General features: G+C 40.9%; 1 protein-coding gene across 2 annotated transcripts in view; it reads right to left on the bottom strand.

Moving 5' to 3' along the window:
• LOC126427367 (cation-dependent mannose-6-phosphate receptor-like) overlaps nt 1-21810 on the bottom strand; it is a 96224-nt gene extending 74414 nt beyond the window's left edge. The window contains exons 1-3 of one of the 2 annotated variants that reach the window (XM_050089716.1): nt 21565-21810; nt 13464-13629; nt 1745-1896 (exon numbers count right to left, since the gene is read on the bottom strand). In XM_050089716.1, the coding sequence (XP_049945673.1) occupies nt 1745-1896 (152 nt within the window). In that variant the 5' untranslated portion in view covers nt 13464-13629; nt 21565-21810. The remainder of the gene's footprint in view (nt 1-1744; nt 1897-13463; nt 13630-21564) is intronic. The other variant, XM_050089715.1, reaches the window with a different exon arrangement.
• Nucleotides 21811-26000: the final 4190 nt, after the last annotated feature.

Here is a 26000-nt window from a genome sequence, read left to right as displayed (position 1 = left end):
TGTCAAGAGACTGCTATTTGTTGTTATTTACACTGCTGCTTTTCTTTGATAATGATCAACAAGAACCAAATAATAAACCGCGTATGATAGAAGATGTTCTGAGCGAGAGTTTAGCGAAAATTTTTCTCCGTTTGAAAATCTTTGCAGACGCCTCTTTAGTACATTACTTTCTGCACAGAAATTAAGAGTCCTCTTGGATTTAAAAATCTAGTCAATTGCCGTGCTTCATTTCTGACTGCATCACTATTAGGCATAAGAATAATATGAATATAAACATGACATGATATGTATATTCTTCCGCGTTTGCTGTTGTCTCACTCTAGTTTCGTAGTTTATTAGGCAGACAGGATTTAAATGAGATAGCAGCAAACACAAAAGAAAACATGGCAAAATGTTTATATTCGTATTATTCTTATGGTGAAGAGAATACTGCATGTGATTCACAATTCATAAAAGTTCCTATTAGCAACCATCTCTTCTCATAGGTAGGAAAAAATTCAGAACGTAGAGTTGGCCATATTGACAAACATCCCAAACAGTCTTGCCAGTCGGATTTTCGTAGCACACTGAAATGCTGCTACATTTGAAGATGAACAATACAAAATTTGTATTTACTTCGTTGGATAATGTACCAAAATGCAGTGGTCGAAACTCGGGGCGGAGGAAAAAAGCTCGTCTTCCACCTTTTTTTAAATTTATTTACTAACGCAGAGGTTTTGGTGCCAGTATTTATCTTTGTGCCTACAAAGCATGCCTGTGTAGCGCTACATATATTCGACGGCAGAAGTTAGTTGTGGCGGCACCTACCAACATTTTTCAGAACTTGCGCTTGCTTTGCACTCAATTCTAAGCCGCAGGCGGTTTTTTGGATTACAAAAACCGGAAAAAAAGTGCGGCTTAGATTCGAGTAAATACGGTACACTAAAGTGGATCATTCTGGGTTAATCCGTTTAAACAATCTTCATCATACTCGTACGATCTTCCAGATGTGGAGAGTCACTGATGTCAAAACGAGAAAACCATTTTCTTGCTGTGCTCTGTCCAGTGGCATTATCTGCACACGCAGTGCAAATATTTCTCGCTGTCTCCGCAGCTTTCACCTTTCTACTGACCTCAAACAGAAGAATGTCAGAAATTTCCTGATTTCTCTGATTGCCAAGTCATTTTCTAGCACCTACAGCTTCACTCACTACCTCCAAATGAGAATATGTAAACTCAAATAGCAACAGTACACTACAAATAAAATATAACAGTCTATAAATAAACCCATAGCAATTGGAACACCAACATGCAAAACAAAAATGCCACAAACTTATGCATCGACCTAATACATTAATTAATTCAGGAAGTGAAAGATCACTACTTGCCATGAAGATGACACATTAAGCAACTTAACGTGTCATCTTCTGGTAAGTAGCAATCTATCTTTACTTACATTGTTGATATTCCAGGCTGGAGTTTCCATTGTTTGATATTACTTAATTTCACTGATAAATTTTTATCTTATTATGCACTCAAAAGCTACATTCTTTATGTGACATCCTTTTATGGATCTATTGACAGTACTATATGTGTCACTTCCTGGTAATTAATGGTCAAAAGTCTCATACTTTATTAGTACTCAACCTAAATGAATGCAACTTTAAACAGTTACAATGTAATGTGCACAATAGAGTTAGAATAAAAGAGTAAAACAATGTCTTAATCCCATTCTGGAAATGTCTTAACTGTGTAACGTACTCACCAGCGTCCCACTATCTCCGAAAAGTTTGAGATGTTTGTGTCTGCTGGCAAATCTACATAGCACCCGGGCAGACTGTTAGTAGCAGACACACTGCCCCACTGAACCGATGCGACAACGCACACCGCGGCCACTTTCAGAAGCATCTCAAACATCTGCAATTCAAAACACATACAGAACAACAAGACATGTTTGTGAAGCTCCCAGGAAAGCACATAACAATAATAATAATAATAATAATAATACAGCAGTTAATAGGGGAGTATCAGGCAGGGTTTCGCAGAGGTCGATCTTGAATCGAACAGGTATGGAACTTAAAAACAATTTTGCAAATGAGAAGATGTAGAAATACTGTGATAACTTTTGTCAATTTTAAAAAGGCTTACGATTCAATCGACAGACAAACGTTATTCCACACTTAAGAGGAGTTCAGGATTGACAGGAAAACAAGGTCAGTTATTCAACAGGCATTAACAGATACAACCTACAAAGTTAAATTCACGGGAGAAACATCAGAAGCATTTCATATCCATACTGGTGTTCGCCATGGAGATCGAATGTCCCCCCTTCTATTTAACATGGTTCTGGAAGAAATTGTGAGGACATGGGAAAAGGAAATAAAAGGAATTCAGCTTGGGATTAAAAAAGACCAGAGAATCAGGGTGAAGTGTCCGGCTTTCGCGGACAATCTTGCCATTCTAACGAACAATAGAGAGGAAGCCAAACTTGCATTGGAGAAACTACACGAAATCTCACAGAAAACTGGGCTACAAATCTCCACCGAGAAAACACAGTACGTAGAAAACAAACCTGTAAATAATCTCCTCATTACTACTCAATATGGGAAAGTGGCGCAAGCTGCCCACTTCAGATATGTGGGTGAGATAAACCAACCATCAGGACTGAACTCAATAGCCAATAAATATAGAATCTCCAGATTACAAAAAGCATACAAGCTCACTTGGAATCACTACCAGGTGTACCGGTATGAAACGAGCGTTTTTTTTTTTTTTTTTTTTTTTTGTGAAAATGAAACACTAATTTTGAATTGAAACGTAAAAACATTTTATTCAAAGTACTGACCATTGCTTTCTATACATTTTGACCACCTTTCTGGCAATTTGTGGACACCACACCAATAGAAATGTTTGTCTTTTGAAGCTAACCAATCAGACAACCAATTTTCAACATCTTTGTAGGAATCGAAGTGTTCCTCAGCCAATGCGTGTCCCATTGATGAAAACAAATGGTAGTCGGAAGTGGCCAAGTCTGGTGAATACGGCGGGTGGGGTAGCAGCTCCCGGCCAAGTGTTTTGATTGTATCCTGAACCAGTTTTGCTTTGTGTGCAGGAGCATTGTCATGTAAAAAAATTACTTTGCCATGTCTTCTGGCCCATTCTGGTCTTTTTTCGATCAATGCATAGTTCAAATTGATTATTTGTTGTCTGTAGCGATTAGTATTCACAGTTTCACCGGGTTTTAGAAGCTCGTGATACACCACACCTTTCTGATCCCACCAAACACACAGCACTGTCTTCCTGCCGAATCGATCTGGTTTTGCAGTCGATGTTGATGGTTGTCCCGGATTAACCCACGATTTTTCCCGTTTAGGATTCTTAAAATAAATCCATTTTTCATCACCAGTAACAATTCGATGGAAAACTGATTTTCTTTCATGTCTTTGAAGCAAAATTTGACAAATGGTTTTTCGGTTTTCCATCTGTCTTTCATTCAATTCATGTGGCACCCATTTTCCACACTTTTGGATCTTCCCCATAGATTTCAAATGGTCAGAAATTGTTTGTTGTGCAATATTTAGCATTGCTGCCATTTGCTTCTGACTCAAAGTATCATCTTCATCCAATATTGCTCGCAATTCGGCGTCTTGGAAGTTTTTTGGTGGTCTTTCACATTCTTCATTTCTTACATCAAAATCATTATTTCTGAACCGTTGAAATCATCTTTTGCATGTTGCTTCTGATAGAGCACGATCACCATATGCCTCAACAAGCATTCGATGCGACTCTGCAGCACTTTTTTTTCAAATGAAAATGAAAAATTAATGCTTTCCACAAATCATCACTTTCTGGTACAAAATTCGACACTGTTAACACGATGAAAACATATGATGTTGTTTGTTCCATGACTTGATGTATACTAAATGTCTTTGACAGATGTCATACCAACCAAACGAAAAAAAAATTAAGGCTCGTTCACAACAAATGCTCCCTATCGACACATTTGTATCTTAATGCTCATTTCATACCGGTACACCTGGTATAATAAGAAATCTATTTCTGTCAATGCTAAACTAAGCCATTACAACACAGTAGTCCTACCAGAAACACTTCATGCTGCAGAAACTACATCGAATTATGGTCATACGAAGATCAGAGAGATTGAAAAGCAGGAAAGAAACATTCTGAGGAGAATATATGGACCAGTGTTTCGGGAAGGAATTTCAATGAAGAGGCCAACGACTTACAAAGGCATAGAAACAATAACAGACATCATTAGAGAAGGATGAAATTTTATGGACTTATCAGCAGGATGAATAAAACCAAGTTCACAAGGCAAATCTTTGAGATAGTAAACAAGAGCAAAAACAAGAGAAAGTGGACCACTGAAACAGAAGAAGGCATTAAAGAACTGAGAATCACACAAGACAACATAAATAATAGAGAACAGTTCAGAAACATCGTAAAGAAACATACACTTAAACAAGAACACACAGAGAACAGAATGAGAGAAAGATGGTCGGAAGAACGCAAGAGAGAACACAGTGAACGTATGAAGAGAATTTGGGAAGAAAGAAGAAGAAATCATGACCACTCAAGTTCAATCGCTCTCTTGAAAGGAAATAATCGAAAATAATGATAGCAACTATTACAGCCACATCTACATACATACTCCACAACCCACCATAAAGCGTGTGGTGGAGGATGCCCTTTCTTTTCCTGTTCCACTCGCAGATAAGGTGTGGGAAAAACGATTGGCTGTATGCTTTCATACAAGCCCTAATCTCTCTAATCGTACCTCCTCAGCCCTTAAGCAAAATGTACACTGGTTGCAGTAGAATCGTTCTGCAGTCAGCCTCAAATGCCAGTTCTCTAAATTTTCTCAACAGTGCTCCAAGAAAAGAACACCGCCTTTCCTCCAGTGATTCCCATTAGAGTTCCCGAAGCATCTCCGTAAAACTTGCATCTCGTTCGAACCTCCCAATAACAAACCCAGCAGCTTGCCTCTGAACTGCTTGCATGTCTTCCTTCAATCTGACCTGGTACGGATCCCGAACACTCGAGCAGTACTAAAGAATACGTCCCACCAGCGTCCTATATGTGGTCTCCTTTACAAGTGAACCACTCTTTCCTCAAATTCTCCAACAAAGTGAAGTCATCCATTCACCTTCCCTACCACAATTCTCACACGCTCGTTCCATTTCATATCGTTTTGTGACATTACGCCTAGATAATTAAACAACGTGACAGTGTCATGCAGGGCATTAGTATAGCTGTATCCAAACATTATGGGTTTGTGTTTCCTACTTATCCACATTAACTTACACTTTTCTAGGTCCAGAGCCAGCTACCATTCATCAGACCAGAAATTTTGTCCAAATCATCATATATCATCCTACAGTTACACATCTTTTGACACCTTCCCGTACACCATAGCATAACCTGAAAACAACCGTGGATTTCTGCCCACCCTGTCTACCAGGTCATTTACCCATATAGAACAGTGGTCCTGAAACTTCCTGGCAGATTAAAACTGTGTGCTGGACCGAGACTCAAACTCGGGACCTTTGCCTTTCGCAGGCAAGTGCTCTACCAACTGAGCTACCCATGCACGACTCACGCCCCGTCCTCACAACTATACTTCTACCTTCCAAACTTTATAGAAACTCTCCTGCGAACCAGGACGGGGCGTGAGTCGTGCTCGAGTAGCTCATTTGGTGGAGCACTTGCCCGCGAAAGGCAAAGGTCCCGAGTTCAAGTCTCGGTCCAGCACACAGTTTTAATCTGCCAGGAAGTTTCGTATCAGCACACACTTTGCTGCAGAGTGAAAATCTCATTCTGGAAACAGTGGTCCTATCACACTCCCCTGGGATATTGCTGACGATACCCTTGTCTCTGTGAACACTCACCGTCAATGACAACATACTGGATCCTGTTACTTGAGAAGTGTTCGAGCCACTCAGATATTTGGGGACTTATTCCGTACGGTCGTAGCTCCATTAACAGTCGCAGTGTAGCACCGTGTCAAATGCTTTACGGAAATCTAGGAATATGTAATCTGCCTTTTGCCCTTCATCCATAGTTCACAGTATGTCACGTGACAAAATGGTAAGTGGGTGCTTTCTAAAACCACGCTTCGAAACATAAGCTCGTCGGTCTCTACGAAACTTATTATATTCAAACTCAGAATAGAAGTCTGCAGCAAATCAATGTAAAGGATATCGGTCTGCAACTTTGCAGGTCGGTTCTTTTACCCTTCTCGTATACAGACGCCGACTGCATTTTTTTCCAGTTGCTACGGACTTTGTGATTGGCGGGAGATTCAAAACAAATGCAGGCTAAGTAAGGGCCCATTCCAAAGATTACCCTCTGAAAAATCGAGTTGGGGTTCCATCCAGACCTGGCAACTTGTTTGTTTTCAACTCCTTCAGTAGTTCCTCTACACCAGTGATGCTTGTTCCTATGTTGTCCATACGGGTCTCTCTACAACGGTCAAACTGCAGGAAATTATTCACGAGAGTGTAAAGAGCAAAAAAGGTCATACAGACAGAAATGCACAGTGTCTATGCTACAAGGAAAGCAAAGTTCTGTCATTCTGCCCAGAATAGCGAATCGGACCGACCGACCACTGTGTCTTCCTCAGCCAGTGGTATCACTTGGATGCGGCACAGAAGTAAATGGGACCAGTAAAATGCTCTGCTGGCCACTGTCGGCTGTGCAGACCTCTGAGCTGCTACTTCTGATAACTTTTTCTTTATTGTGCCTATCTGCGATAGAGCATCTCCGCTATATGGTGAGTTGCAACTATCCTTCTCGTAATATTGTTAAATTCCACCCTGGATTTCCCATTGTTTGATAAATACCTTGTAGCAAAGAGGCCAGCAGCCTTGCTGCACTGGCAACACTGGTTCCTGTCAGTCACCAAATTTAAGCACTATCAGGCTCGGCTAGCAGCTACCGTATTTACTCGAATCTAAGCCGCACTTTTTTTCCGGTTTTTGTAATCCAAAAAACCGCCTGCGGCTTAGAATCGAGTGCAAAGTAAGCGGAAGTTCTGAAAAATGTTGGTAGGTGCCACCACAACTAACTTCTGCCGTCGAATATATGTAGTGCTACACAGGCATGCTTTGCAGGCACAAAGGTAAATACTGACGCCAAAACCTCTGCCTCAGTAAATGAATTTAAAAAAAAAGTGGAAGACGAGCTTTTTTTTCTCAGCCCAGAGTTTCAGCCACTGCATTTTCATACATTATCCGACGAAGTAAATACAAATTCCGCATTGTTCATCTTTGAATGTAGCAGCACTTCAATTTACTACGAAAATCCGACTGGCAAGACTGTTTGCGATGTTTGTCAATACAGCCAACTCTATGTTCTGAATTTTTTCCTACCTGTGAGAAGAGATGGTTGCTAATAGGAACTTAGGAACTTTTATGAATTGTGAATCACATGCAGTATTCTCTTCACCATAAGAATAATACGTATATAAACATTTTGCCATGTATTGTTTCGTGTTTGCTACTATCTCATTTAAATCCTGTCTGCCTAATAACCTACGAAACTAGTGTGAGACAACAGCAAATGCGGAAGAACATACATATCATGTCATGTTTATATTCGTATTATTCTTATGCGTAATAGTGATACAATCAGAAATGAAGCACGGCAATTGACTAGATTTTTAAATCTAAGATGACTAATTTCTGTGCAGAATGTAATGTACATGAGAGGTGTCTGCAAAGATTTTTAAACTGAGAAAAATTTCAGCTAAACTCTCGTTCAGAACATCTATCATACGCAGTCTATTATTTGGTTCTTGTTGATGGTTATCGAAGAAAGCAGCAGTGTAAGTAACAACAAATAGCAGTCTCTTGCCATTGTTTCGCTAATGAGACGATTCCTCTCTTTTGTTTTTTAATTGTAAGCGGCGGTAGCGCGCACAAAAGCAAGCCATGCCGCAAGCGGCGACAGGTCATAAACACTCATTATCAGAATGCGACAAACAGTGCATGACACAGTACAATAATTCCTTTTCAGCTTAGAGTGACGTAAACACCTATAACAAAGAGAACGGCACTTATTAGATCAAAGAAAAATAAGCAACCTATTCAGACCAGACGAAGCACGTGAAAAAGGAAGGGTACCCGTGTAAATACGGACGGAGCGCCTGATGCACAGCAACAGCTACCTGGTAAAGCTTAACTGCTTAACTTACGACTCGAACCAAACTACTGTAGCTGTATCGTCATTCATTCGACCTAAATTGTGTCTCATATTACAATAGACCAACTTTGTTTCGATTTGGAGGTGAGGCCTAAAACTTTTCTCTCCCTTTGAATTTCGAGTCTCAAATTTCAGGTGTGGCTTAAATTCGGGAAAATTTTTTTTCCTTGATTTCGAGTCTCATTTTTCAGGTCCGGCTTAGATTCGAAAACGGCTTAGATTCGAGTAAATATGGTATATTGGGAACTTAAGCCACGTCCTCTGCATGGCAACCATTTACACTGACATTAGCTACGGAGATAGACTGCCTATACTACAACTTTAAATCTGAGCAACCCTCAGAAGGGCCTTCGGTATCGAATGACCGCAATCAGTCGACAGGCGTCACTGGATGCAGATATGGAGGTGCGTGTGGTCAGCATATTGCTCTCACAGCCATTGTCAGTTTTTGTGACCAGAACAGCTACTTCTCATTCTAGTAGCTCTTCGACTGGCATCAAGAGGGCCAAGTGCATCTAGCTTGCCAATAGCACTCGGCAGACCCGGATGGTCACCGATCCGAGTGCTAGCCGAGCCAGATACTGCTTAAATTTGGTGACCTGACAGGAACCAGTGCAGCAAGGCCACTGGCCTCTTTTGCTACAAGGTATTTATCAAACAACGGGAAATCCAGGGTGGAATTTAACGTTATGAGAAGGATAGTTGCTACTCACCATATAGCGGAGATGCTCTATCGCAGATAGGCACAACAAAAAGACTCTCACAATTAATAATTCATCACACCTGTACAGTGCAATGCAGTGCACAACATGCTGTGACGGGATCACCATTAGACAAGGTGCTCAATGTGGCTCCCGTGGGCCTCCGAGTGTGCCTGACTTACGCAGGCATTCAATTGTGCCATCCTGCAACTGAATGACGTCACAGGCAGTACAAACACATTGTTCCAGTATATGCAACACATCTGGGGCGTGCTCTGTATACAAATGTGATCAAAAAATAACAGGAATTTCTTTATTTCAAGTGCTTTATACATCCTATTTTCGATTTTTTATTTGTGATCTCGTTGGAACAAGTGTTCCTGATGCATGATTGCATTTTCAGCTGTTTTGAAAATTTAATTTATTGCTGACAGTCATAAAGGTTGGTAATGATTGCTTCACAGCCTGTGCCACCTGGATCCTTCCCAGCCACACCAGCCTTTCAGAATTACACAGGTGGGAACTCTTCCTGCATTATATCTTACATTCCTGTAACCCTCCAGGCCTTAATCTTCATTAATTATTGTCCTTCACTCCTTCACTCACCTATTCCCTTCCCTGTTCTCACTCCACAGCCTTCTATTCCACGAGTACACTCATAGTCTTTTTACTTCTCTCCTTTTCCGGTGCCCCCACCCCCTTGCCATTTGTCAACCTCCCAACTACACTTAACTGCCCTACCTTCTCTTTACCTCCTCCCTATGTGCCCCCACAAGCAGCGCTTTATTGCCCCCCCCCCCCCCCCCCTTACCGCCACCACCCAGACTGCTTCTCCCGTCATTTGCAGTTGCTTGCAGTCTGGCCCCAGATGCCAAACACGGTGCCCATGTGCGTGTGAGGCATTCTGGCCACAAGCTTGTGTTTAGTAGTATTTGTGTTGTGCCTATCTGCAACTCAACAGCTTCACTAAATAGTGGGTAGCAATCAGTCCTTTTCATAATACTGTCATTATTCCACCCTGGATTTACTATTTTCATAGATCCCAACGCAATCGAGTAAATGTTAAACTACTAGTGGACAACAAACGGCAGCTCATCAATAGAAGTTATACCTTACCTGGACAAAATTGTGTGTAAATCAAAGAACAATGTACAACTGGGACCAACGGAATGAGGCAGTACAGATGTTAAGACACTGGCCTCATATTTGGGAAGATACGAGTTTGTTCTTGTAAGAAAACGAAATTGCTACAGATGCCCTTATTATTTTATTTATTGTGTAGCTACCAGGTTCTATCTATATCTGTGATGTCTCACCAACCATCAACTGTCAACAGCTGAGCTGACAGTTAATGACTGGCGAGACAATATCACAGTTACAGCCTGTGTAAACCAGTTAAATTGGCCACTGATGCATTGTATATATGGACTGTGATAACCCCTTCAGCATCAACTAAGGCCCGAAGATGGCACATTGAAGTGCCGTGACGTTTACATCTACATGACTACTCTGCAATTCACATTTAAGTTCTTGGCAGAGGGTTCATCGAACCAAAATCATACTATCTCTCTACCATTCCACTCCCGAAGAGCGCGCGGGAAAAACGAACACCTAAACCTTTCTGTTCAAGCTCTGATTTCTCTTATTTTATTTTGATGATCATTCCTACCTATGTAGGTTGGGCTCAACAAAATATTTTCGCATTCGGAAGAGAAAGTTGGTGACTGAAATTTCGTAAATAGATCTCGCCGCAACGAAAAACGTCTTTGCTTTAATTACTTCCATCCCAATTTGCGTATCATATCTGCCACACTCTCTCCCCTATTACGTGATGATACAAAACGAGCTGCCCCTTTTTGCACCCTCTCGATGTCGTCCGTCAATCCCACCTGGTAAGGATCCCATACCGCGCAGCAATATTCTAACAGAGGACGAACGAGTGTAGTGTAAGCTGTCTCTTTAGTGTACTTGTTGCATCTTCTAAGTGTCCTGCCAATGAAACGCAACCTTTGGCTCGCCTTCCCCACGATATTATCTATGTGGTCTTTCCAACTGAAGTTGTTCGTAATTTTAACACCCAGGTACTTAGTTGAATTGACAGCCTTGAGAATTGTACTATTTATCGAGTAATCGAATTCCAACGGATTTCTTTTGGGACTCGTGTGGATCACCTCACACTTTTCGTTATTTAGCGTCAACTGCCACCTGCCACACCATACAGCAATCTTTTCTAAATCGCTTTGCAACTGATACTGGTCTTCGGATGACCTTACTAGAAGGTAAATTACAGCATCATCTGCAAACAACCTAAGAGAACTGCTCAGATTGTCACCCAGGTCATTTATATAGATCAGGAACAGCAGAGGTCCCAAGACGCTTCCCTGGGGAACACCTGATATCACTTCAGTTTTACTCGATGACTTGCCGTCTATTACTACGAACTGCGACCTTCCTGACAGGAAATCACAAATCCAGTCGCACAACATAGACGATACCCCATAGGCCCGCAGCTTGATTAGAAGTCGCTTGTGAGGAACGGTGTCAAAAGCTTTCTAGAAACATGGAATCAGCTTGAGATCCCCTGTCGATAGTGGCCATTACTTCGTGCGAATAAAGAGCTAGCTGCGTTGCACAAGAGCGATGTCTGAAACCGTGCTGATTACGTATCAATAGATCGTTCCCTTCGAGGTGATTCATAATGTTTGAATACAGTATATGCTCCAAAACCCTACTGCAAACCGACGTCAATGATATAGGTCTGTAGTTCGATGGATTACTCCTACTACCCTTCTTAAACACTGGTGCGACCTGCGCAATTTTCCAATCTGTAGGTACAGATCTATCGGTGAGCGAGCGGTTGTATATGAGTGATAAGTAGGGAGCTATTGTGTCAGTGTGATCTGAAAGGAACCTAATCGGTATACAATCTGGACCTGAAGGCTTGCCCATATCAAGCGATTTGAGTTGCGTCGCAACCCCTAAGGTATCTACTTCTAAGAAACTCAAGCTTGCAGCTGTTCGTGTTTCAAATTCTGGAATATTCCATTCATCTTCCCTGGTGAAGGAATTTCGGAAAACTGCGTTCAATAACTCCACTTTAGCAGTACCATCGGTAACAGTACCATCGGCACTGCGCAGCGAAGGTATTAACTGCATCTTGCCGCTTGTGTACTTTACATACAACCAGAATTTCTTCGGATTTTCTACCAAATTTCGAGACAATGTTTCGTTGCGGAACCTATTAAAGGCATCTCGCATTGAAGTCCATGCCAAATTTCGCGCGTCTGTAAATTTTAGCCAATCTTCGGGATTTCGCGTTCTTCTGAACTTCGCATGCTTTTTCCGTTGCTTCTGCTACAAAATAAGTAAGATCATAGAGACGGCTTCAGGCATTTCCTTTTCTTACAATAGTGAATGGCCGTGGTCCCCCAGACCTCCAGTCAAAAGGATAGACATACAAAAAGAGTCTGTTCTGTCCGGGCATCCTGATTTTGGTTTCCAATCATTTTCCTAGCTCATTTACTGTCCATACGATTTCCTCCAATGCCACATTAAATTATCTGTCACACCCTCTTAAAAGCATACTGATATATTGGATGAAAACAACAAGTTTACTGTTACCAGTCACTGTGTTTTTATCTTCACAATGCATTTTAAAAGGTTTAAACCTCGTTCATTTGGAAGATTTATGCATATTATGGCCAAATGAAAGTGCTGGCAGGTCGACAGACACAAACAAACACAAACATACACACAAAATTCAAGCTTTCGCAACAAACTGTTGCCTCATCAGGAAAGAGGGAAGGAGAGGGAAAGACGAAAGGAAGTGGGTTTTTATATTATATATATATATAGTTATAATAGAGGGAAACATATATATATATATATATATATATATATATATATATATATATATATATATATATATATATATATATATATATAATCTACCTGATGACAGAAGCTTCAACCTTTTAAATGCATTGTGGAAAAGAAAAATCATGATTTTTTTTTTAATAGTAAACTTGTTGTTTCAATCAGAGTAAATAACAGTCACAATAAAGGCAAACCTAAAATATTTGCATTTAAAAACATTTATATATTATGTGGGTATACATTTTAAGCTATTTGTTTTCATTTTATTGTGATGACAAATCCTATATCAATGTGAGATAATTACTGGATGAATAAATATGGAAGCAGCAATTTTTTTCACAAGATAGTAGATTTTCCTCTAATTCCTCTACATTTGGCTGATAAAAGTACAAATAGTATTTAGTAGCACAGTAATTAGTTTATTGTTAATACAGTAGAGATAAATTTTTTGTCTGTGAACAGTGGTACTGAACTAACTACGACCATCTGTATCCCATTCTACTTGAGGAAGTCACTAAACACATGGAAAACAGTCAATGGCTGTCAGTTCAGTTGAATATGTGGTTTAGATAGCACTTGTACCAGTTCTATTGACAGAAGATGGAGAATGGATTTTTCAGATTTTGAATTGCAAGTTCAACCTGTGAGGCCTGCCTACACCAAATAATACCACAAATTACTCACCACAACAAATAAAATGGCCCAAGTCTCAAGTACTGGTTTCCAGACATACCATTATAGGATAATTTTGAAACACCCTGTATAGACACAGTGGTGCGCCATTCTCTTTCTCCCAGCTTCAAACTGACTTTCCCATCCAGTTATAGGGACACTTACAGTTTATTGTATGCTGGAACAAACGACAGTGGAATTCAGCAATTTCCAAATTAACAAACATTGCTAGAGGTGAAAGAGAGTGAGGAGTGATGGATTAAAATACCAGGACTGACCAGGGATCAAACCCAGGAGCTTTGGAACCATAGTCTGACACTTTACAAGTAACAGTATTTTACCAGGTTAATGAATGTGTGCCTCACTACAAGCCAAAACTAAAAGTTTAACTTGTTCAATATTATTAACATAAAATACCACCTAGCCAATCAAAGTTTCATTTCCTTCCCTCTTGCATTTGTTAATTTTTTTCAGATGATATATTTCTGGTTAAGAAATAAACAAACACACCTTTATTGAAGTGACCAATTCCACTCAACTTTTCGTTAACCTTTCTTCTGTGTATATTGATTATTAAATGAAAAATAAAATTATACCTAAAGTCACATGTTGATGGGCTTGGAGTCAGTTTTCAGAACTGACAGGAAATAGTGCAAGGGGCATAGCGGTATGTTCATTGTCCAGAAGTAACTGGTTGGTGTTACTTGTGTCTTCAGTGATGGGGTGCAAAACCATGTTTGATTAAGTTATCCGAAGCACGTTGTGTGTTAAAGAGTATTGTAAAAGAGAGACCAGTTGAATGGTGCTGAGGATTGCAATGCGATATACTGTGACTTTTGCAGTCACCATATGCCTTGGATTTTAAGGCTGTCAAGCTGTTTGTGTGAAATCATATCAGTTATATGGTAGGGCTTCAGTTTTGGCACTGTTCTGCAGTCAAGATGAGAGCTAACCCTTACACAACACTCCTGTAACAGGGAACCCGATCTCGTCTCTGTCACTTGGTTGTTAATGAGCTACAAAACGTGACACTTCCAACATCTAGCACAGTGTGAACATGGTTGCATTGTAACAGGCCTGACACCATTCCCAATTCCCAAAAGAACAACCCATTTGCTTACACATATCTTAATCTCGACAGTAAGTTTGCAGCTGATCCATCGAGGCTTGCTGAGACTTCACTCAGTTTTACAAAGCTGAGTGAGTGTAGTAGTGTATGAAGAACACAGTCACACTATACCATAGGTGCAGTTACCTATACTACATCTGCGGGCTAAAAACAAAGAAAAAAATAAAATTTCTGCACTCGATGAGAAGAAAAAATGGTGAAACATCAAGGGCAAAAAGGTGTATGAGGTTCTTAAAGTATATGAGGTGCAACCCTGTGCAACATCCACCACAGAGTTGCGAGTTCTTTAGTCCAGTTGCCATGTTTACAGAATAATATACCAAACCAGGCAGACAAAGGCCATTTTGGTTGAGTACTACTGACCAATTTGACAATTGTTTTCAAAGATTTCCTGTATCCATTTCCATATTATAAAAATATGTAATCTGGATATACTAGTGTAATATGCTTACCTTTAAGGTAAGACATAACAAACGAGGGGGATTGGAGTAGGGGCGTACACATGCTCTGATTTTATCACCTAGTGTGCTACATATATCCAACAGTAATGAAGACAAACAAGTGGAATATATGTTCATAGCGATCAAGACCCTTAACAGATAGTGCCCAACACACGTCCTCTACGAACCTCCTAAGGCAGGCGGGTTTGCCTGCTTCGAAACTGCTTTTCCAAGTCTTGAAGGGCATACGAGCATATAATTATACCTGGCCACACTAACATAAATTTTCTATACAACAATCCTTCCAATGTGAAATTTAAGCAGAGGTTTTCACCATTAGACGTATCTCTACTTCCGTTTGCTCCTACCCATCACACAAACTGCAGCCACACATATATTTTCAATGAAATCTTTAAACAGAGTAATTCATACCTTTCAAATATCTGCACTTGGCACGTCCGCCCTGTTCCGGCGTAACGACAAGCGCCGACACGAAGATCGAAAATGTAACCACAGGGAAGGCAGTGAGAACATGACAGCCAATAGTACACTGACTAGGACCACACCACGACAGGAGCGGTTTCTATCTAAAGAGAATATAAGTGCCGCTTCCACCAGCCTCGGCTGCGCACTAGTAGAACCGGACTAGAAGAGTCATGACTTGTGATCCATATCTATTACTTGCACGAACATTGTATATAGTGAAAGACATTGATTATTCATATGTCACCCATCACTTGTGACAACTTGTTGTAAATACAAAGTTAAGTACTGTCAATTCATTTACTGTGATAAACTCCATTAATATGATTTGCTTGTATGTTGTCTAGCTACACAAGAAAACAGCTTCCTAGGCACCCTATTATAGACACGAGTGGGCAGGAAACCACATGCCCATGGCGAAATCTTCGTAACATACTCACTAGAGTGTCCCAGGAAGAAACCACATCTGACTCCATACAATGACTTCAAACATTAATTTATCTGAATTTTCAACTGCGGCACAAGAAATAGTTTGGGGGGATGTCTTCTATTCCCTTCTCGGATATAAACACACACCTTTGTGGAATTACTTACAAACTTACTCAACCATATGACACACATGCTCCCCTAAAAACCAGAAAACTAAGAAGGAAACTTGCACCTTGGCTAACTGATGGACTAAAACAGCTTGTGAATCACAGATGCTGCACATCAGGCGTACATACGGCACCCCACTCCTGAAAATCGTACTGCTTACAAACAGAAGTAGACCAAAGTCAGTCAAGCTGTGAGAAGTGTAAAACTCAGGCATGTCCATACATTAATTGTCAAGAGAAGTAGACCAGCTACCCTATGGAAAAATCTGCATGGTGTTGTTATACGCAGAGTATAAGCTGAAGTTGATCCCATTGTCCCAACTGAAAAACTGAACCGGTACTTCACATTACCGATAACCACGACTTAACCACAAACAAAACAGAGACTCACTGATTACTTGGTTGAATTTACAATGAAATCCAGACCATTAGCTGCTTATAGACGTTGATAGTATCAACGGGGAGATTTGAAAATGTGTGCCCCGACTAGGACTCGAACCCAGGATCTCCTGCTTACATGGCAGACACACTATCTGACTGAGCCTCTGAGGATAGTGCGACTGCAGGGACTTACTTCTGGCAAGTTCCCTGTGAGACACATACTTGCATCTTATTGTCCGCAAATTAAAGTTGTAGTACTCATTACTCGTGGCCGTCAATCTACCGATTCCCGTAAGAGACTGAGCAATGTGACTGCATCTGCACTGGAGAAGACCATTGGCCAGTAAGCCTTATATATATGAAAATGGTATCCGTTCTTTCGGACATGTCCAAAAATATATATACCATTAGTGATCTTGCAACTCTCGAAGAATGAAATTACAATGACATCCAGACCATTAGCTCCTTACTGCCGTTGATGAATATCAACGGGGACAGTTGAATATTTGTGCCCTGATTGGAACTCAAACCCGGGATCTCCTGCTTACACGGCAGACACACTATCCAACTGAGCCACCGAGGACACAGAGAATAGTGTGACTGCAGGGACTTATCTCTGGCATGCTCCACATGAGACCAACATTTCCAAATTATTGTCCACACACTACATTTTTAGTGCCCCTGCCCGCTATACTCATTACTCACAGTAGTCAATCTACCAATTCCCGTAAGAATTAGAACAATGTGAATGTACCCCTCACACTGAAGAAGTTTGTCCGATAGAACAGATACCATCTTCATATACTAAGGCTTACTGGCCAATGATCATCTTTAGTGCAGTTACATTCACATTGCTCAAACTCTTATGGGAATCGATAGATTGACTACTGTGAGTAATGAGTATAGTGGGCAAGAGCATTACAAATGTAGCATGTGGACAATAAGTTGGAAGTGTGGGTCTCAGAGGGAGTGTGCCAGATATAAGTCCCTGCACTCGCAATATCCTCTGTGTCCTTGGTGGCTCAGTCGGATAGAGCACCTGCCATCTGCACCTGCGGGTGAAACATGAAACCAGGTCAGCCGCTTTGGCATCATCTGCTGGCAACAGAGGCAGTGTGTCAGGAAGTTTAAGGTATCACCACACAGCAGCCAAACTTTGGCTGTCTAGAAGGCTGTGGGCCATCACTGATTACTTTATGGGAGTAAACGACTGAAGACATAAAAAAAATCTATGTAATTTCTGTTATTTGCAACACTATGAAAAAACATATCATGTATATTAGATCAGCTCTACTGGACACAATGGTATCACAGTCCAAATGATGAAGCTCATTACTGACTTACTACTGCCCACTATAACAGGTGTCTTCAACCACTCATTAACTACAAGCATTATCCCCGAGGCCTGAAAACTGGGACTAACTAAGCCACTACATAAAAGGCTGCTCCACCACCTTTTGGTTATCGATCTATCTGAATTCTTCCCGTGCTGTTCGGGCCTTAGAATATATGGCCCATGACCAGCTAAGAAACTACCTAACTAGAAACAACTTAGACTAACACCAATCAGGTCTCTGCAAACACTGCAGCACACCATTTGTTGTAATAAATGTAACAGATGGCCTGAAGCTTGCCTTGGATGCACAATCATGTGCTTTCTAGATTTAAGCAAAGTCTTTGAAATTGGTGACTTTGACATTTTGTTTGCCAAGCTTAGCACCCTAAACGTCTTGCCAAGTGCAGTGCAACATTTTCACTCATACCCGACATCTCACCAGCATTGCATCATGTCCGGCACCACAGAGTCACAATGGAGGCAGACAATATCAGGTGTCTCCCAGCATTCAGTATGAGGTCCTATACTCTTTTCACCATACATAAATGATATGTCGTCAGTTTTGTCCTACTGCAAATACCACATGTAAATTGATGACCTCCAGTTGTATCTAAGTGCAAAACCAATTATCCTAAAGACAGCTATCACGAATCTCAATACCGGACTGTGTGGACTATCAAAATGGGCGCAGAAGGTAGGATTAAAGCTCAATCCATCCAAAACCCAAGTGGTACTGATTGGTCATTCTAGGCTACTTTGTCCGAAATATTGGGAATCCCTCCCATCTTTAGTCCTAAATGGGACAAATATCAACTTCCCTTTCTTGGCAAAGAATCTGGGAGTAACAACAGATGAAAATCTAAATCGTACTGAGCATGTAACTGCATTACGCAAGAGGGTATCAGCGTCTCTCCACACCCTAGAAAAATATAAAAAGCTCTTCCCTATTGATCTCAAAAATAACGTAAGATATTTCCATATCCTCTGTCGTCTCCACTGTATTTTCAACAACCACTGTCCGTCATATCTCTCCTCAACCTTAACACTCTTATCCGAACTACAAGGCAGGTACACCCATTCCTATCGGAGCAAAATCCTTTCAAACCCACTCCACTGTTTAGCCACTTTCTCGAAGTCCTTCTCAGTAGCAGGAACCTGACTCTCGAATAACCTCTAGCATTGTATTTGAGAACTAATTACCGTGTCCAGCCCCGGAAGACAATTTATGACATATCTATTAACCATGTACATCCTTCTTTCCAATCAGATCTTCCTCATTTCCCAACATTGATGCTGATGCAGTCTCCTTAAATTTCCTTACTCCAGAACTTGCTTTATCAGAAAACATTTGTTTCGTATAGCTATAAATTCTTTTTATATCTGCCACTATCATTATTGTTATTATTATTTATGTTACTATTACCACCATTAGTGGCAGCAGAAGTCCTGCCAGTATTAACTTTAGGACCCACTCACAAACCAAACTCCGCGCCGTCATGACATCACACACGACGACACCCTTACGTCACGGGTCAAAGCCGACACGTGGGATTGGACGCTTCTGTCAGCCCTAACTTTATTAGTTCACAGTCAGTATTATCTACTCACACTGTCTCTATAGACATTCAAATAAATACTATTTCTCACATTAAAATTAATTTTTTGGTAACTATGATTACATAAAGGTACTACATGTGTGAAACTCGGGTTTGATGTAAGAGATGGCCCATATAAAGTAAGGTTAAAAAAAATAAATTAATTAATAAATAAGTAAAAGAAGTAATAATATATCTTTAAAAAATTTCGCTGGATAGCTCTCTAACATTCAAGATACAATCAACTTCATGTCAAGTTTATCTCTTGGGGCACAACATATTGCCAAATTCAATTAAACAGTTGTATCAAAAATGGAACTTTTGGAATCTTGCCCCCTCTTAGACAAATATATGTGGGCATCCACAGTGTGTTGGGTCAACGGAAGCGTCCGATTCCACTCGTCAGCTTTGACCCGTGACGTAAGGCTGTTGTGGTGTGAGACGTCACGGAGTTTAGTTTGTGAGAATGGCAAGTTTGTAGGTCTTGTTTTGATGTGATTGGTGGTGCTCAGAGTTTCCATTCAAACATTTCATGCTTCCTCTCAAAAATTCATATGGATAAAGGACGGAAAAAAATGGTCACTAGAAGTGAGACGTTGCTGTTGACTCTGGCAAACATAAAGCAAGTACAGTCACCTGTTGCTGGGCATACTGACCTGAACATGATCTTGGCATTGAAATAAAGCATATTCATAAAGGGATCATTTTACACTGATATTGGATATCTCGGTTTAATACAAGGAGAAACATAACCATATAGCATATGATGTTGTTCTTACTGTCCTCACTTAGAAGACAGGTTTGATGCAGGCCTCCCACCTAGTTTATCCTGGGCAACCCTCTTCATCTCTGCATAACTATGGCATTCTACATCCACCAATAACCCCAACTATTAAATATGAAACAGTTCCAAAATTCTAATGACATTACAAATGAGTTATGTGTTAACTATTTGATGTTAATCATGCAAGTGAGAAACATTTTAGAGAAGGTTTGAAATTGTGTTTAAAGTCTGTTAGAAAGTGCACTATTATTATCAAACACTGGATGAGTATATTCTTGGTAATTTGGACTTTGAAGCAAAAGCTAGTTCTCCATGCATCTCAGTCGTTATGATTTGATATCATCTGAACGACATGTCGTGAAATAATATAAATTTGCAGGTACATCCACCAGTATGTGAAAATACTGTCTGCAAAATGCACTGTGAATACGCTCAACAGTAAATACGTAATAAATTAAAATACCACGCCTGATGTTGAACCAGTACTGCTAGAACAGCGATTAAGTGATACTTTTTTCTTTCCTTCATTTTGTGGTAGGAGTCAGTGAGAAAATTTTTGTACAAGTGTGAAGCTGTGTGTACTGTTTGTTGAAAGTCACTTAAAAAGGAAGGAAGAACAAAATTTTGTACTGTGGACATTCACAGCTGTACAACTGTATCATGATGCCACTGTATATTGATCAATCCTTAAGTAATTATATGTTTATGGAAACGTTGTGCGCTATAAATATTGAAGAAAGAAACTAACACATCTGAGCAGTTCGCTACAACATATGAATTGAGTAATTTTATAAAAAACACACGCACACTTTCTTCAACTGTTAAACAATTCCATTGTAAACAGTTTGTGTACTTCCAGTGAGAAAGTGACAAACAAAATCTGCAGCACACATATTCTCCAGCTAAAACTCTCCTAAATTTCAAAAAGTATAACTGGTAACTGCTACTTTCGAACACCGAGAGAACTTACATGCATTGTTTCAGATAAATTTCAGTAATAATAATCCTCTCAGACACACGCCTCCAACAGGCTTCAAGTACCAAAACAAAGACTCGACATGTAAACATGTGAGTGATTCAGAACAACTGACAGCAGCAATATTTACCGGCATTGCCTAACTGTCACAAGTCGCCCGTCCATAATTTGAAGATCATCACATAAGACGAATTAACAGCGCCTCTTCCCATACCGCATCCAAAATAACATTAAACGCATGTGCAAATTCTACAAATTACGAATCCTGCCTTTCTACACTGCATCGTGTAGATTCTAATGGTTGACGCTCGAACTGCTATTATAAGTTGTGAATCCAATTAAATATTTCAGGTAATATATTCAGCATTACATATTCATGCACACTGTAATTACCTTGTATGAATAATAAACACTTTGCACACACTATCGTGCTCTTGATTTTTAATTGTTGCTGCAGACACTAATTGTCGTATGTAGGTAACAACTGCAACACAAACATTGTAACCGCCATAATATATCCGTCATAACGGCGCACTGAACCACCCAGCGAGTCATCTGTTAATAATTCGCAGATTCCGAGATAAGTGTTAAATTTATCGGTCGGCAATTGTCGCAAACTTCAACGTCTCTTTCCGGAGTATGGCATCTTACCAAGTTGTCATGATCTCCGCTAGGAGCGTTAGTTTACCTGCTTCGTGGTGCCATCTCGCGTCGTTTCGCTGCGTAATTTGTAAATGGAAGGATGGGTGGATGTTCGTACTTCGTACTGCACAGCCCGATATCCGATTGAAAACGAGATGATCGTAATTCAGACTGCGCAATAGGTTGATTATTGTAAAACACTTCTATTCAGTGACTACAGTAAATACCGAACAGGCGTTTCATGTTTGTCTCTAAAGATAGAGTTCTAACAATGAAAGAAAACTGCAATCAGTTACGCTTTTATTGAATGGACGATTTGTTTACCCTATTAAATACGTAATATAGTTTCGGACCTAGCCGTGTCTGACGCTATCACCAGCGATGAACAGAGGTACAGTTAAGACTGTGCACAATAAGCAAGTGATGGTGGTTGCATGCCCTTAAAAAATTCCCTTTCTCGTCCACTGAGCTTTCTAATTTTGGTCTGGCACATGCCACACAATCAGAGCCGTACCGAAGTCATTCTGAGCGACTGGGAGAACTGTCAAAGGTGCCACCCCTCATTATAACTGTTGTTGTGGTCTTCAGTTCGAATACTGGTTTATTGGATCTCTCCATATTCCTCGTCCCTGTGGAGCCCTAATCTCCCAGCAACTACTGCAACCTACATCACCCAAGATCTGCTTACTGCATTTATCTTTTGGTCACCCCCTACAGTGATCCCTAGTCTCAGAATGGGTGCTACTAATCGATCCCTTCTTCTAATCAGGTCACACCACAAATTCCTTTCTCCTCAATTCTATTCAGTACCTCCTCATTAGTTACGTAATCTTCAGCATTCTTCTGTAGCATCACATTCAACTTCGGTATCATCATTTCAAAAGCTTCTATTCTCTTCTTGAATAAACTGTTTATCGTCCTTGTTTCACTTCCATAGGTGGCTACAGTCCATACGAATACTTTCAGAAAAAAACTTCCTGACACTTACCTCTACACTCGATGTTAACAAATTTCTCTTCTTCAGAAGTCCTTGTCTTGCCATTGCTAAGTCCACATTTTATATCCTCTTTACTTCGGCCATAATCAGTTATTAAAGCTGCCTAAATAGTAAAAACTATCTATTACTTTAAGTGTCTCGTTTCCTAATCTAGTTCCTTCAGTATCACGTGATTATAACTATACACTGAATACTTTTCTGCGCTGGTTTAGCGAATTTTGTACGTATAATTAATAAAACTGAAGCATTATTGAAAGTGTTACTAATTAACAAAAATATTGCTCACAACAGATTAAATGTTTCTTAGAAAATATATCAACTACCTAAAAAAATTCATAGTAAAACAAAATCGATATCTTATTATTTTTAGTATTGGTTTTACTGTGATATATATTAGGTTGCTGTGTAAGTTCAGTGTTTTTTCGTAAGTTTATTAAACACATTAGATATACATAACAGACACTTCAGCCGGTCGGAGTGGACGAGCGGTTCTAGGCGCTTCCGTCCAGAACAGCGCGACCGCTACGGTCGCAGGTTCGAATCCTGCCTCGTGCATGGATGTGTGTGATGTCCTTAGGTTAGTTAGGTTTAAGTAATTCTGAGTTCTAGGGGACTGATGACCTCAGAAGTTAAGTCCGATAGTGCTCAGAGCCATTTGAACAGACACTTTAGTCAGCAATAATAGTCTTCTTCGTTATTAACAAGTCTGCCAATGCTGGAGTAACTTCTTGTTTTCTCAACTTCATAAATCACGGGGCTTTGAGGCGAGGAACTTAACGAGGCACGTTCGGAGCGCATTTTCATCCAGAAAGGAAGATGTTCGACAGAAAGTGGAAAAGGTAAAAATCTGATGGCTCAAAATGAATAATGTGGGTGCGATATTGTACGACTTTCCAACGCAACTCCGGTATAGTGTTTTTTGTCAGTCTAGCAGAATGCAGCCGGCCGCTGTGGCCGAGCGGTTCTAGGCGCTTCCGTCCGGAACCGCGCTGCTGCTACGGTCGCAGGTTCGAATCCTGCCTCGTGCATGGATGTGTGTGCTGTCCTTAGGTTAGTTGGGTTTAAGTAATTCTGAGTTCTAGGGGACTGACGACCTCAGATGTTAAGTCCCATGGTGGTTAAAGCCATTTGAACAGACACTTTAATCAGCAATAATATAGTCTTCTTCATTATTTACAACAATCAGCCAATGCTGGAGTAACTTGATTTCTGAACTTCATAAATCAGGTGGTTTTGAGGCGAAGAACTTAACGAGGCACGTTCGGATCGCATGTTCATCCAGTAAGGAAGATGTTCGACAGAAAATGGAAAAGGTGGAAAGCTGAAGGCGCAAAATGAATAATGTGGGTGCGATATTGTACGACTTTCCAACCCAACCCCGGTATAGTGTTTTTTGTCAATCTAGCAGAATGCAAGCGGGCGTTATCGTGGAGTAACATCACTTGAGGCAATCTTCTTGATCGTTGTCCTCCGACTGCGTCTGCAAGACGCCTCAGTTCAAAAAATGGCTCTGAGTACTAAGGGTATTAACTGCAGAGGTCATCAGTCCCCTAGAACTCAGAACTACTTAAACTTAACTAACCTAAGGACATCACACACATCCATGCCCGAGTCAGGATTCGAACCTGCGACCGTAGCGGTCGCGCGGTGCCAGACTGTAGCGCCTAGAACCGCTCGGCCACACCGGCCGGCGACGCCTCATTTGTTGACAACAAATATCAGCAGTGATGTTTACACCCCGGGGACGCAATTCGTAGTGCACTACACGTCGCTGTTCCAGAAGATGTATGGCATTATCTTTCGCGGGTGCATAAAGGTCTTGTACGAGGTGCATTCAAGTTCTAAGGCCTCCGATTTTTCTTTCTCCGGACTGGAAAGAGATAGAAACATGCGCATTGTTTTAAAATGAGGCCGCGTTCATTGTCAATACGTCCCAGAGATGGCAGCACCGTACGGCAGATGGAATTTTACCGCCAGCGGCGAGAATGACAACTGTTTTAAATACTTAAAATGGCGACGTTTTCCTTACTTGAACAGCGTACAATCATTCGTTTTCTGAATTTGCGTGGTGTGGAACCAATTGAAATTCATCGACAGTTGAAGGAGACGTGTGGTGACGGAGTTACGGATGTGTCGAAAGTGCGTTCGTGGGTGCGACAGTTTAATGAAGGCAGAACATCGTGTGACAACAAACCGAAACAACCTCGGGCTCGCACGAGCCGGTCTGACGACACGATCGAGAAAGTGGAGAGAATTGTTTTGGGGGATCGCCGAATGACTGTCAAACAGATCGCCTCCAGAGTTGGCATTTCTGTGGGTTCTGTGCACACAATCCTGTATGACGACCTGAAAATGCGAAAAGTGTCATCCAGGTGGGTGCCACGAATGCTGACGGATGACAACACGGCTGCCCGTATGGCATGTTGCCGAGCAATGTTGACGCGCAACGACAGCACGAATGGGACTTTCTTTTCGTCGGTTGTGACAATGGATGAGACGTGGATGCCATTTTTCAATCCAGAAACAGAGCGCCAGTCAGCTCAATGGAAGCACACAGATTCACCACCACCAAAAAAATTTCGTGTAGCCGCCAGTGCTGAAAAAATTATGGTGTCCATGTTCTGGGACAGCGAGAGCGTAATCCTTACCCATTGCGTTCCAAAGGGCACTACGGTAACAGGTGCATCCTACGAAAATGTTTTGAAGAACAAATTCCTTCCTGCACTGCAACAAAAACGTCCAGGAAGGGATGCGCGTGTGCTGTGTCACCGAGACAACGCACCCGCACATCTAGCTAACGTTACGTAACAGTCTCTTCGTGATAACAACTTTGAAGTGATTCCTCGTGCTCCCTACTCACCTGACCTGGCTCCTAGTGACTTTTGGCTTTTTCCAACAATGAAAGACACTCTCCGTGGCCGCACATTCACCAGCCGTGCTGCTATTGCCTCAGCTATTTTCCAGTGGTCAAAACAGACTCCTAAAGAAGCCTTCGCCGCTGCCATGGAATCATGGCGTCAGCGTTGTGAAAAATGTGTACGTCTGCAGGGCGATTACATCGAGAAGTAACGCCAGTTTCATCGATTTCGGGTGAGTAGTTAATTAGAAAAAAAATCGGAGACATTAGAACTTGAATGCACCTCGTACCAGGAGTTGCTGCTTTGTTTGGGTTGAACCATTATTTTCTTTT

Source organism: Schistocerca serialis, chromosome 11 (assembly GCF_023864345.2).
Source record: "Schistocerca serialis cubense isolate TAMUIC-IGC-003099 chromosome 11, iqSchSeri2.2, whole genome shotgun sequence".
Classification (NCBI taxonomy): domain Eukaryota; kingdom Metazoa; phylum Arthropoda; class Insecta; order Orthoptera; family Acrididae; genus Schistocerca; species Schistocerca serialis.
Note: the sequence above shows the minus strand (reverse complement) of the source record. Positions and strands in the feature narration are given on the sequence as shown.